The sequence below is a fragment of the Hipposideros armiger genome, unplaced genomic scaffold (genome assembly GCF_001890085.2).
Source record: "Hipposideros armiger isolate ML-2016 unplaced genomic scaffold, ASM189008v1 scaffold_88, whole genome shotgun sequence".
NCBI lineage: Eukaryota > Metazoa > Chordata > Mammalia > Chiroptera > Hipposideridae > Hipposideros > Hipposideros armiger.
Window position 1 is genome coordinate 2034057 of NW_017731438.1, and position 14358 is coordinate 2048414.

The 14358-nt window shown below is 39.5% G+C and overlaps 1 protein-coding gene across 1 annotated transcript in view; it reads left to right on the forward strand.

Annotated features, from left to right (window-relative positions):
• KIN (Kin17 DNA and RNA binding protein) overlaps positions 1-13322 on the forward strand; it is a 27282-nt gene extending 13960 nt beyond the window's left edge. Inside the window, exons 5-9 of the mRNA XM_019644528.1 lie at positions 4351-4550; positions 5781-5849; positions 6709-6812; positions 9219-9315; positions 12999-13322. Coding sequence (XP_019500073.1) covers positions 4351-4550; positions 5781-5849; positions 6709-6812; positions 9219-9315; positions 12999-13061 — 533 coding nt within the window. The 3' untranslated portion in view covers positions 13062-13322. The remainder of the gene's footprint in view (positions 1-4350; positions 4551-5780; positions 5850-6708; positions 6813-9218; positions 9316-12998) is intronic.
• Positions 13323-14358: the final 1036 nt, after the last annotated feature.

Below are 14358 nucleotides of genomic sequence, written 5' to 3' on the forward strand. Positions count from 1 at the left end.
CTTTGAGCACCTCTTGTAATTGCAGAAGTCAAACGTGACTTGTATTCATCTTTTGTTATTGGTATATATTGACTCTTACAATTTTAATACGGTTTTCCTTTCTTAAAATGTGTATACATTTTTTTGGCACCCTCTGTATATATGGTCCCTCCCCTAGTATGAGAGAGGAGTCATATATACAAATGATTGTAATACAAAGTGGAGTGTGTTACATGCCAGAAAGTACGATGGCAGTTCAAAAAATGACAATCCAAGAAGCCTCATGAGGAATGAGATAAATGGAGAGATTATTTTAGGTATAAAAGAGGCATGTGCAGATTTGCAAAGGCATGGAGCACAGGGCATGGCTCAATCAATACCAAATCGTTTACAATGGCCAGTGAACATCATAAGTCAGGGACAGTATTCTGGGGCCCGTGGTGACAAATCTTGTATCGGCACTACAAAATTTAGAATTTACACTGTCAACTCTAGGCAGGTAGGAGCAATCAAATATTTATGTGACACGAGATCTTTGCTTTCAAAAAACAGAGCTGACAGTAATGTGCTAGGCTTCTACCAGTCATTTTGCAAACATCTTATTTCATCCTTGCAATTGAGCCCTGAGTTGGGTCACATTGGCATCCCCGTTTATGGATGAGGAACAGAGGCTTAGCAAAGCCAGTTGCTCAAGGGTCTAGCAGAAGTAGCGTCCAACCCTGCAGGATCTGCCTCACGCCGGAGCCGATACTATTATCACTGCTGAGCTGATGATTCTGGCACGAACTGAAGGGAGGCGACGCGGGAGGTGGGTTAGAGACAGGAAGGGTTACCTGTTCTGTGCCTGTCATCCGGTAAGGGACACAGACAGCTCCTTCATTGCTTTGTCTAATCTATTACAAATGAATCACATAACAAATTTCTTCTGTGCTGTTCATTATGCACAGTATAAAGCCTCCATCTGTGCATACTTTTTGTTAACAAGCTCTTCTCTTTTTTTCAGTTCTTTGGGACCAAGTGCACTGAAGATGATAGAGACCGCAACATCGGTGAAACGGAAAGAGTCTTCCCATAGCTCAGCTCAACCAAAAGAAAAGAAGAAAAAGAAGTCTGCACTCGATGAAATCATGGAGGTACAGTGTATGAGCTGCCTGTCAACTCTTTAGTGTTAGAGGAATGATGCAATTTAAACCAGGGAAACTGAAATAGTTTCACCATTATTAGATTCATGTGAAGTTAAAAAAACGTGCAAATACTAGGTGAGGGAAAAGGAGCCGAGGTGCACTTCCATCTGCATGAGTCAGAACCCCCCACTGAGGTTTAGTTTCTTGCCCCAAGTGCTGTCTGCAGAGCTCTCTGTGCAGCTGTGGGCAGTAGAGATCAGTGAGAAGGACTTCGGGGGTAACGGAAGCTGGAAATGAAAGCTCTGCTCCCCCTCTGTGGTTCTGTGAAAGTGGCACCCTCCATGGGCCCCTTCCCCCCCACCCCAATATGTGCTCTCCTCTTGTCTGACTTTTACTTACTGCCTCCTAGCCTGCAGGAGAAGGCGGTGACATAGCTTTAATTTGAAATAACCTCATGGCTAAGTTTATGTGACCAATCATTGAAAACTTGTGATTATCTGGATCTGGGGCCACACTTTCTACCTGGAACTCAGAGCTGTTCTGCAGAATGTTCTTAGGATACCCCCTAAATATTCCTTCCTGCCTCCCAGCACATGACCTTACCTTACCAGTAAATTTATGAGATAAGTGCAAGAGAAGAAGCAGGCGAGGCAAAGAGAAGGGACAAATGGGCCCCAGGAGCAGCGTCTTCTTCCTGCAGTGTCACTTCCTCTAGCCTCCCCATCGCCTTTCTTCCTCTGTGAAGGGGTGGAGCTTGTTCGGTCTTCCCTGTTTCTGAGTTCACACCATGCGGGACAGTCTACAAAGCGTAAAGGGTAATATGTGTACACTGTGAGATGTGGTCGTTCCATCGTTCAACAAATACCGAGTCGCTGTTATGGGCTAGGCATTGTGCGAGGTCCTAGGCCTGTAGAGTAGGGAGAAAAACACAGTCCCTGTGTGTCACGGAGCTTTGATTCTAGTGAGGCTGACGTTCTGTGAACAAGTGAACAGTAAGTAGGTAATGACAAAATGCCAAGTGCCAAGGAGGTTGAGGGCAGGGACTGGGGAGACGGCTTGTGAAAAGGCTCTAAGGCAGCAAAGGTCTCTAACTCAAGCATGTGATGGAAAGAGCCATGTGGCTGGATGAGCATGGTGAGCACAAGAATGTCATCACAGGCCACGACAGGACTTTTTACATTTAGTTCAAAGGCCAATGGAAAGCCAGGCCTACCTGCTTTGAATATAATCCGTGCTAAATTTAGAATAGTCTTTATTCATATTGGAAAATTGGAGGAATAAAAATGAGGTTTAGAATCAACCGAAGAATCACACTGTTCCGTCCCCTTGAAAGTTGTACTTTGGGTTCTAACTCTAAGCAGTTGAGAAAGAAGATGGCGTGAGGTAGATCCACAGTGGCCAGCCCGCTCTCCCTTCATTTGGTCACACTTTTAGTTACGTCTCTGCTGGTTGTATGTTTCTTCCCCTCTGTTCACAAGCTGGATTACCCTTATGCAGCAGGAAAGCCTCTTTTTGCCATCAGAGCATCCCTAACCATGCTGTGCTAAGTTGCTCTGTAAGTGTTGTGTTTTTACCACATGAAAACACCACCTGTTTTCCAGCTTGTGACGATCACATGGGAGGAGGCAGGGAGAGGGCAGTGCTGAACTGTCAGGTGGCCTTGCCCAAGTAGAGGTTGTTTGTGGTTATTTTCTTGGTCAATTGACTTGTTTTATCACTTTTTTTTTCTTCAATCCAAGTTTTGTGTTTTCAATCAAAGACTAATTGCAAAAAAAAGTGTTTATTTGTATTTATCAGAGCATACAAATTATATCGCTGATCTTCTGTGAATTGTGTGTTTTATGTTGTTCTTTTGCTAAATAGCATGTTGCTTGAAATGAATTGAGGATTTTAAAGAGATGGTTTTATGTCTCGTGTGTTCTACAGATTGAAGAGGGAAAGAAAAGGGCTTCCCGAACTGACTACTGGCTGCAGCCCGTACGTATTCAGTAGAAGCTCCTTAAGTTCTAAATGTACTTCCAAGTGAATGATTTCAATAGCATTTGGGATAAATGACTAAATTTCTCAACTATGTATAACTTCGATAGATAGACCTATAACTTCAATGAGTTTTTTTCTCTGTGATCTTTAATTATTGGTTGCATCTGTATCAGAGGGTGACTTCATGTTTATGGGCTGGTAATATTCCTTGATTTTAATGCCAAACTTGTTTATGGNCGCTTTGGTGAGCATCTTAAGTATTGTGCACATAATAACTTCCTAACCTTATAACCTGCTCAGGGTCAACAGTGTCCTGTTTTGTTCTTAGGCACGAAAAGAGTTCACAACAATATTGTTTACAATGAGTACATCAGCCACCGAGAGCACATCCACATGAATGCCACTCAGTGGGAGACGCTGACAGATTTCACCAAGTGGTTGGGCAGAGAAGGTAAGGATAGACATACCTGAAGAGCTGTGATGTGGCTCCACGACAGGGGACAAAGAGCTGTCAGCTTCTGTGTAAATTTACGAAAAAGAGGATGGGTAGGGCGATTAAAAACTGGGGAGAGGAACTTAGTAGCACAGGGTTGATTTTGTGTACTCCTGTGAAGTATGAATGTCTGGAATAGTTCTTTTGACAGTGCCAAGATTTATCAGTAATCATCCTCTCATTTAGGTTAGGGATTAGTATCACTCGTCTTCTATTCCCCCCCATATTCATTTCACTTTAGGAAACTTGTTACCCTCTCTTAACAAGATTTTTAAAATTTATGGCTTCTTTCCTCATTTTTAAACTTCATAGGATGAAAAATTGGGGAGAAGAAAAGAGAAGGAAATTTTGTGTCCATGTATTACTTTATTCAGTGTGTTACTCTATTTCATTTTTGTGGAATAATTTCTACTTAGTTAAGTTAGCAGAATATCATGTGCTCATTGGATGTTAAATACTTAGACACAGCTGAATAGTTACTAAACAAGATAATACTTCTGTCACTTGTTTTTCTTTTTTAAATATGTTGCCTCAACCTAGCTCATTAAAAATCAGAATGATAACTTTTTTCTGTTCAAAGAGATAGAATATTCCACTTAAAGTATCTAAATCTCATTATGAATATGGAAAATTCATGTACTGGGTGAAGGTATATATTTGAATGAATGAGTAAATAATGCCTAGATTAGCGCACATTTATATTTACCTTTAGCTTTGACTGTGTGCAAATTTGTGGTGTCTTTGTTGTTGTTGTTGTTGTTGTTGTTTTTTAAGGCTTGTGCAAAGTGGATGAGACACCAAAGGGCTGGTATATTCAGTACATAGACAGGGACCCAGAAACCATCCGCCGGCAGCTGGAACTGGAGAAAAAGAAGAAGCAGGACCTTGATGACGAAGAAAAAACTGCCAAATTTATTGAAGAGCAAGTGAGAAGAGGTCTGGAAGGCAAAGAACAGGTGGGCAGCGATATCACTGAGAGAGACAACTGAAAAATGGCTAAAGCAGCGCAAGTGCTTGTTTTTGTAAGCCCAGAATTGCATTTTGTAGGCCTAGTGCTGTAACTAGGAGGAGAAAAGAAAATGGCTGAGTGTAAAAGCTCGGGTTTTGGAGTTGAGACAAACCTGGGTCCCTTCCTGACTTACGAACTTTGCTTTTACACAATGCTCTTGTGTAATTATATCACCTTCTAAAGCTCAGCTTCCTTCTCCTGAAAAGAGGCAGTCCTTAATGGGGAAGAAATGAATAGACCATTTGTCCTGACTGTGATGAGTGCTGTGTTGGAGGTTGGCAGTCGGCGGGCAGGTAGAGGGCCGGCACTGGCTGCAGCCTGGGGAGGATGCAGAGTGTCTGGAGGTCGGGACAGCCCCCTGGCTGAGGAGTTCTGGAGAATTAATGGGCAAAACCTGGGTAAATGGGGAAGGGAGGGCNTAACATAATTTTGAGCATGGCTTAATGGAGTACTTGTGACTATCTGTACCTACTAAAGTTGCTCAAAGTAGCAAATGTAGAATGACTGTAGTGAGTATAGCAGCAAGTGAGGCGATGTCATTTTTATTATCAGCCATTACACAGCTAACTCAAATCAGGAAAACGAGAAAGAAGCACATCAGAATGCATTATTATGAAATAAGCCCTGCTTTCTCTCCCATTCCAGAATTAGTTGCTCAAAAGAGCGATACTTTTAGCTGGAGCTATTCTGGAGGAATCCTGCCTATAGCAAAAATTCAATGCAACCTAATGAGAAAAAAACACTGTGGACAGTGTCATGTCCTGGGACTTCTCTGGGAGACTCTTGCTGGCTGCGTTTTTATCAGCAGTGAACACCAACACTATAAAATCCTTGATACTTTTTACTTGCTTGAATGGACAGAAAAGAAGACGCTATCTATGAAAGACATGAATTAATAGAGTTGAGATTTATAAATAAAGGTCCTAGGTTTCAAGAAACTTTCACTTTGGAAATCTGCCATTAGATGTATATTTTTCCCCTTGGGATCCATGTTGAATAAAAAGAGAAAGAAAGAATGAAAGATTAGTAAGGAAATGCCATCTATGGGAAGGCTTAGAACTCCAAAATTTCTTATTTAGCAGAGCATTTATAATTTACAATTATTTTTGGTGAACATGGTTTAAAATGAAGGAGTAAACAGAAAAGGTAATCTATATCTTTCCTTTCATCTTTATTTTTTATTGTTATTTTCTAGGAAATCATCGTGAAAATTATAACCAAAAAACTTGGAGAGAAATATCATAAGAAAAAGGGCATTGTTAAGGTAAGAACATAGTTATGAATGGAATCTGTGAAAGGGGCTGATGTGTGACTGAGTAAAGCCATTTTGGTATGCCTTAAAAATCAAGTCCTGGTATGGAAAGCATATATCTAAGGTTCTTGATGGTTCCATAAAAGGAAAGCTGTATTCATAATTGTCAGAAAGATAGGTCATTTTCAGCCACTGTTTATACCTAACATTGGTCTGCTTTCTTACTGGAGCAAGTATTGGGTTGTCGGAAAAGTCATGATGCGTTTTTGCAATGGAAAACATAGAAAAATTTCATGACTTTTCCGACAACCCAATAGTATGTATGAAATCCCATTGGTACCTCTTAAACTAAGTGTGCACGCCTTGTTAACCAGTAAGACGCGTTCTCTTTATTGATGATGAGCGATACACGTATGTCCTCAGGGTTCCAAGGAGGACTTCTTTGTGTTTTGCCTGAGACTGCCTTTTTGGCCACTCTAGGATTTTAAAGTTTAAAAATTAACGCTCCAGTCTTTTTCTCCCTTTTGCTTTTCTTTGAGCGCCCAGCCTGTGCGTGCCTAAATTGCCCTTCTACTGTACCGGAAGCTGGGCAAAATTATCCCTCTCATTATAGTTCTTAAATATTCTAATATCATCAGCCTTTTATTCTGCCCCGATGAAAACCTTAACTAAGCTTTGAATTGAATTCTTTATTAAGCAATATAGATTGAGAAATCATATATGGAATCTAGAAAACAGTGTCATTTATAGAAGGAGTTACTCTTCTCTTTTGACTGGAATTTTGTTTGTTTTCGTATTATTGACTTCTGTCCTTTGAAATTTGTGTTCATGTATCTCTTCTATTTATAAAAGTGTTGATTTTACATGACAGGAAGTGATTGACAAATACACGGCTGTGGTAAAGATGATTGATTCTGGAGACAAGCTGAAACTTGACCAGACTCATTTAGAAACAGTAATTCCTGCACCAGGTAAATCTTTTTGCAGACCAATTAATGCAAATGCCAACAAAATGAGTGACTCCATGTGTTAAACTGTAGTTTTTTGAGATTACCTGATAGTTACAGATACGAGCTTCCTTTTTAGAAATAAGTAACTGCTAGTATAACTGATTCTATTTCATTTTGGATGACGTGGTAGTTTGCGAGTCCTCTGAGAAGCTATTGGTGGCATGAATAAATTTTCCCCTCCTAAAGTTATTATTTTTTTTCCAAAAGCAAAACACAGACCTGTCTGGATAAATCACCCACATTAGGGTTATTATTAATTATTTAGGTACCTGAGCTAGTAAAAGTCAGTATTATTTTGCTTTTTCTTTTCTTTAATTATCTTGATCGTTTGGGCACTAACACAATATCTAGTATTATAATACCGGGTTGTCAGAAAAGTCATGACGCATTTTTGCAACGAAAACCAGAAAAAATACGCCATGACTTTTCCGACAACCCAATACTTTGGTCAGCTCATTTTCCGACCCATCATTCTCTTCGTGGTGATATCATTGCTGGCACAGTGATAATGTTAGTCTCTAAAACTTTCACTTCTCAGATCTTTTATTCTTTTCCCTCTAAAACAGCGGTTCTCAACTTTTGGGCCGCGACCCTTTGGGGGTCGAATGACCCTTTCACAGGGGTTGCCTAAGACCATCAGAAAACAAAAAGATACTTACGTTACGATTCATAGCAGTAGCAAAATTACAGTTATAGAGTAGCAACGAAAATAATTTTATGGTTGGGGGTCACCACAACATGAGGAACTGTATTAAGGGGTCGCGGCATTAGNCTGAGCCATCCTGCCACCTGTTGGCATCTCAGCAGCAGCTCGGCTCAGGTACAGCGTCACTGGCCCATGTGGGAATCGAACCAGCGGCCCTGTTGCTCAGAGCTCACACTCTTCAGCTAACTCTTAACCAACTGAGCCACTCGGAAAGGCTCATTTTGATTAAAGGCTTCACATGGATAAACTGTTACTTCTCCATGAATCCTTCCGCAGTTGATGGTTCCTTCTATGCTACTGCAACACTTTATTTTTCTATCATAGCCCACTTAGCAAGTTAAATGTTAGCTGGGGTATATGTTTTTTGTTTTACCTGCTGTGTTAAAATTTTCTGAGACTAGAGACTAAGTTATTGACCTATCTCATCCATACTATCACCTAATACAGTATAAATCCACTAGTAGGCACTCAGTAATAATTGCCTTTCTTTCTAAATGGTGTAGTATAGGCAGGAGTCCACAAACTTTTTCTGTAAAGGGCCACATAGTAAATATCTTAGACGTTGTTGGCCATGTAATTCTTTGTCACAATCACTTAACAGCTGTCGGAGTGAGAAAGCAACCATAGGCAATATGTAAGTGAATGGACATGGCTGTGTTCCAGTAAAATCACATTTATAAAGACAGATCAGAGGCCCAATTTGGCCCTCAGGCTGTAGTTTGCGAACCCCTGGATTAGCATGTAGTCAGGTACTTCCATCCACTTCTCAGGTTCTCTTTTCTTCTAGTTCTTACATATTCTTTCACCAAATATTTACTCACTATTTGTGATGTGCAGTGCATTCAGTTTAGTTACAGAGATTAAAAAGCTAAATATAAAAGAAGACATCCAGGAAGGTACCAGTATATACTGGAATTTAGTTTTAAGCTGGATGATATTTTCTATTTTACTTAGCGTTTTACATGTTGTTTATTTAGGGCCTAACTCAGGGTGTTTCGTTTGTTTGATTTGATTTCTTGGTTAGTTTATAAGCTAGACTGAATAATTGGCTAGGAGAATGAAAGGAAATGGGCAGGCCCAGTCAGCAATTTATAACTGCTTCTGAATGACTTGCCAAATGTCTTAGCTTTGATCAAAACATTTTAGAATTAATACCTGTATTAGATATCATAAAGAAATTGGTCAGTTGGGTTCTATGTATGGTACATTTGACATTTCTTTTCAAAATATTCATATGATATGACCTGGAAGGCAGGCTTGAATATATCATATCACACATGTTAAGGGTTTTAGACCCTGATGTATTTATTGCTCTCCATTCTCCTTTATTATTCGTTATTCCTAAGTGTAGATGAATTTTAAGATTGGTCCCAGTGGCCCCCAAATTGATCACCCTTCTATTAGTTTTCTACAGCTGCTATAATTAATTCCCATAAATTAGGTGGCTTGAAATTGTGGCAACCTGTTGTGTCTCTGGAGGTCACAATTCTGAAATCGAGGTGTCTGCAAGGCTGTGCGCTTTCCAGAGGCTCGGAGGAGAATGGTTCTTCATCTCCTCCGGCTTCTGCTGGCTGCTGGCATTCCATGGCTTGTGGCTGCATCCCTCCAGTTGCAAGACCAGGGTCTTCTAATTTCTGTTTGCTGCATCGTCACATCATCTTCTCTGCNAATTCTCGTTTTAAACGGAGGCTACAGAGGAAATGAAGGTACCTTAGAATCCATCAATGAGAAGACCTTTTCAGCTACTATAGTCATTGAAACTGTAAGTGTGTTTACACAAAGACATTTCAAAGTGCTCTAAAAATGTGCCATAGCTCTTTTTTGTTGGATTGGTCTTTGTTTTATTTTAGAGTTTGGGTTTTTTGTTTGCCTTCTCTCCTACTTGGGCATCTGTAAGCTTATTTTCTCTAGTCACTACCATTGTTAGAGCATTTTATTTTCTGATTAAAAAGGAAATGCATATGTGTCTTAGTCTGTTTGGGCTGCTATAACAAAGGACCACAGACTGGGTGGTTTATAAACAATAGAAATATATTTCTCATAGTTCTGAGGGCTAGAAGTCCAAGATCAAGCGCTGGTAGATTTGGTGTCTCTTAAGGGCCTGCTTCCTGGTTCATGTGTCCTCACATGGTAGAACGGACAAGGGAACTCCCTGGGGTCCCTTTATAAAGGCACAAAGCCATTCATGAGGGCTTGCTCCCATGACCTTATCACCTCCCAAAGGCTTCACCTCCAAATACCATCACATTGGGCATCATGTTGCAACATATACATTTTGGGTGGGATACTTTCAGTCTATAGCAATACTCATTGTGTAAATACCATTTAATATACCAAATACCAAATAATTAATTAAAAATAAATAATTTAATATAAATAATTAATAATTACCCATAATCCCCCAGCCAAATGATAACCCACATTAATATTTTGGTCTGTTCCTTTCCAGTCTTTTATTTTATGAAATTGTATATAATATGTACAGTTTCACATCCTAACTTTTTTGCTCATATCTACTAATGTAAAACTCAATTTGGTATGGTATAATTAGTGGGGAATGTATAGTCATAATTAATGGGAGAAAAGCCAGAGATCAATTTTTTAAACATCCCCACTTCATTCATAAAGGATTAAGGGAGAAAGGATCAATAAAATAACTAATTTAAAGAAATCTGACATCAGAAATTGCCTATTGATTTAGACCTGCTAGTTCAGTGATTGGTCTGTACGTGAGGCCAAGGGGAACCTAAGACGTCTTCAGAAGGAAAGATCTGAAACGTGCTTCGTCCCCGTTGCCTAATTCTTTGTTAGGACTCTGAACTATGCATTATGTATGTATCTTTATCTCTAAATGAAAGACTTCTTCATCTCCGGTACAGTTAAGTGTTCGTATTTCGGAGAGTCTGATGAAAGTTCTGAACTCTCTCCAAAAAAATTGCACACAACTGCCAAATTTTACATCTTAAGGAGTTCCGAGGCCCCTAAACCCCTGCGTGGATTGGTTAGAGAATTGTGTCTCAGGAAGGTTTTCTGGAAAAAGCATTTGGGTTTTTACTTGAGAGATATCATATTTTAAGTAAATTTGGCATTTTTTTTTCCTGTCCCTGACAATACTAACTTATAAACTGTCACTAACATAAACTATAAGGGGAAAAAAGGATATTGAAAATTTTATCAGTGTGACTGAACAGACTGAGTTTTTTTAAAGTCAGTAAGTTTTTCTGTCTGAGTCCATCAGTGTAAGTCATGGAAAGTCTCCCATTTCCATGGAGAATTGGTCCTCCTCCACTTTGTAATGTCATAATACTACCCAGTTAAGATGCTGTCTCATGTTTTCATCTCAGGGAAACACAGAACAACTAATTACTACTGAGGGTATCTCTAAGTTCCATCCAGATACCTTTGGTTTACAGTTTGTATGATTGTCAAGAACTGTAAACCCCAGTTTCTTCTTTCTTTCTGATGCCTTAGTTGCTTATGGAGCTGTACTGAGATAGAACCTACAAGGAAATCTACATAAAAAACCTTTCTGGGGGCTGGCCGAGTGGCTCAGTTGGTTAAGAGCTCGCCCAAGAGTTTGAGCTCTGAGCAACAGCGGTTCAATGCCCGGCCTGAGCTGAGCTGCCAACAGGTGGCAGGATGGCTCAGCTAAAAAAAAAAAACAAAAAAAAACACCTTTCTGGTTGGCTTGCAAAGCAGCATGCACTTTTGGAACAGTAATCCCACCTGCAAAGTCTTAGGCTTCTTTTCATTTTTCTTTTGCTGCCTGCCTCCATATTAAAAAAAATCTGTGTTTTTTGTGCTTGTGTCTGTCTCTTATGTCCCATGTTTTCACCAAGACACTGCCATGAAACACAATGAACTTTTCGAGTGATTTCTCCTACTATTTTTTTTTAAAATTATCATTTCTGGCATCTTAAATTTAGTATAGTATCATGCTATTTGAAAATTTTACATTTATTAAGCAGATTTAAAAATCGTTAACAAATTGTTCAAAAACAGCCTTAGTTTTTTTTAGCTATTTGCCTAATTAATCCAAACGCCTGGCTCCCTTCTTATGCCCCAGCTTCGTATTCTTATCATAAAAGTGTAATTGACCGTAGACCTTTTCAACTTGATAATGTCAGATTCAACCTGGGTCACGCTTTATCTGGGAACTTATTTCCCTTAAATACAATCATTATGATCATATTAAAAAAGAATGGCATCTTAGAAAGCATCTTAAAGGGATGGCAGAGTCTCAGTAAAAAATGTTAAAATCTCAGTTCAGGGTTGGAGTCATTATCATCACTCTCATTTTCTGTTTTGCAAGGGAGAGGACCAACTTTTAAATTTTAACCAAAAGATTTAATAATGAGTTGAAAATTATTGAGCTCATACTCATATCATGTTCTGGGTATTGTTCTGAGCACTTTATATGTGTTGACTCATTTGTATATCCCAACAACCCAATAATATAGGTATTATTATTCCCCACTAGAGGACAATGGAGCACAGAGGGGCTTAGTCACTTGATGAGGGTGGGTCCAGAGCCCATATTTTTAGCCTCTGTGCTCTCAGATTGTGTCAGCTCTTATGACAGGTACTGTCTTTCGTATCTAGTTGTCCCCTTGCCCTTTGTGTTGGATATGAAGAGAAGATGAAGATATGTTTAAAGTTGGACTCATTTTCTATAATGAAGACCAGCCTAACTGTCACACTAGCCAAACTAGACAAACATGTTAGAGTATTTATATTGCTTAAAATAATGATATTTGCTGGAAAGAAAGAAAGAAAGGAAGGGAGGGAAGGAGGAAGAAAGGAAGGAGAGAAAGAGAAAAGGAAGGAGAAAAGGAAAGAAAGAAAGAAACCCTCAAATTGATAATGGGACAAACATAATAGAGGTTTACCTCTTGCGCTAAAAGTCCAAAATGGAACTCTTGGTCAGGAGACAGCTCTGTTCTAGAAGGTAATTTGTAAGCCCGGAGTCCTTCTGACTTGTGGCTCTACCATCTTCAACAAGTGGCTTTTACAGATGTCATGTTGTGTGCTTCAGCAGACCAAGGGGGAGCTTTGGCTCGAGGGAAGAGGATAGGGTGGCCCGGGACTGGCAGGGGCACACATCCTTCTGTTCATGTCGGTGAGCTGCCCCATGGCCACACCTAACCACACGGAGAGCTAGGGAATCTATTTATCCAGGAGGCAGAGGAGATGGTGAACAGCTGGCAGGTCTCGCCGCAGTACCTAGTGATAACACTTTTCAGATGCCATTGAAGAATGTGTGGTAGTTCTTAATGAGAATGCCATAGAATGTTCTTAAAATTTATGGACATAGAAACATTAGTGTCCTGAAGGGTACTTTTGGGGTATGGAAAAGGCAAATTGGTATTCAGAAGTGTAGTGTCATTTTTATGTCTTTTAAGTACGTGTGTTTTTAACCTGTTCTTCAATTATTTTAATTTGTAGGGCCCTTTAAAAGGACGCAGAGTTGAAGGAATTCAGTATGAAGACATTTCCAAACTTGCTTGAGTTTGAAAATTTGTTAACGGCATATTAAAGTCCTAAAGCATCAAATTGGTGTTCACCATAGCATTATGAGACTCTACTGTGTGAGGGTGTTTCTTTTGTATAAATGAATGGATTTATTTAATTATTACTGTATAAACTTAGAGAAAAATCTAATTATATCTCGTGAAGTATCAAAGCTATGTAAATTTGTCCTTGTTATTTTTGTTTTCTTTGTAATATTTCCTTGATTTTTAATCTTCATTAAAAGAATGTTATTGTAAATTGTTTTATGTAAGATGACTTAGAATAATATAATTAGAGGAAATTCTTCATACACTCTATATTTTCAGTAGTGAAGTGGAGTAATGTTGAACTGTAAATATAAATATACATTTTCAAAAGTCAACCTAAATAGCAGCTTTATTAGGATATAATCCACACACCATATAATACCATCCATTTAATGTGTACAATTTCAGTGGTTTTTAGTATATTCACAGAGTTGTGCAGCCATCACTACTATCTGATTTTAGATAATTTTCATCCCCCAAACAAGAAACCCTGTCCCATGGTCACTCTTTCTCCCTCTCTCTCCAGTCCCTGGCAGCCACTAATCTGCTTTCTGTCTCTAAGGGTTTGCTTGTTCTGGACATTCATACACATGGAATCATACAGTATGTGGTCTTTTATGACTGGCTTCTTTCATGCAGCATAATGTTTTCAAGGTTCATCCATGTGGCGTGTATCAGTGCTTCATTTTTTTTTTTTTTACTTCATTCCTTTTTATTGCTGAACAACAAGAAAATGGAAATTGTATGGATGGACTACATTTTTTTAATCTATTCATCAGTTGATGGACATTTTGGTTGTTTTCACTTTGGGGCTATTATAAATACTGTGAACACTCGTGTGCAAGATTCTGTGTGAACCCATGCTTTCACTTCCTGGGGGTGGAGTTGCTGAGACACACTGTACCTCATATGATACCCTGTTTAACATTTTGTGGAACTGCCAGACTGTTCCAAAGGGGCTGCACCATTTGCAATCCCACCAGCAATGTTGAACTCTACATTTATTTATTTTTAAAGATTTTTACTGGGGAATTGGGGGAGGAAACAGCATTGGGGAATCAGGGAAGGGGAACAGACAAGTTGCTGTCCTTTTGTTCTTTAGTCTAGTTGTGGAGGATGTCGCTTCACTGGCCCATGTTGGTTGGTATTATCATTGCGCTCTTCCCGGCTGAGGACTATCCGTCACCGGCCATTGGACAGCCGCTCATGGTAGCTCACGGCAGCCCCACTGCAGCCTAGCCGTCGCC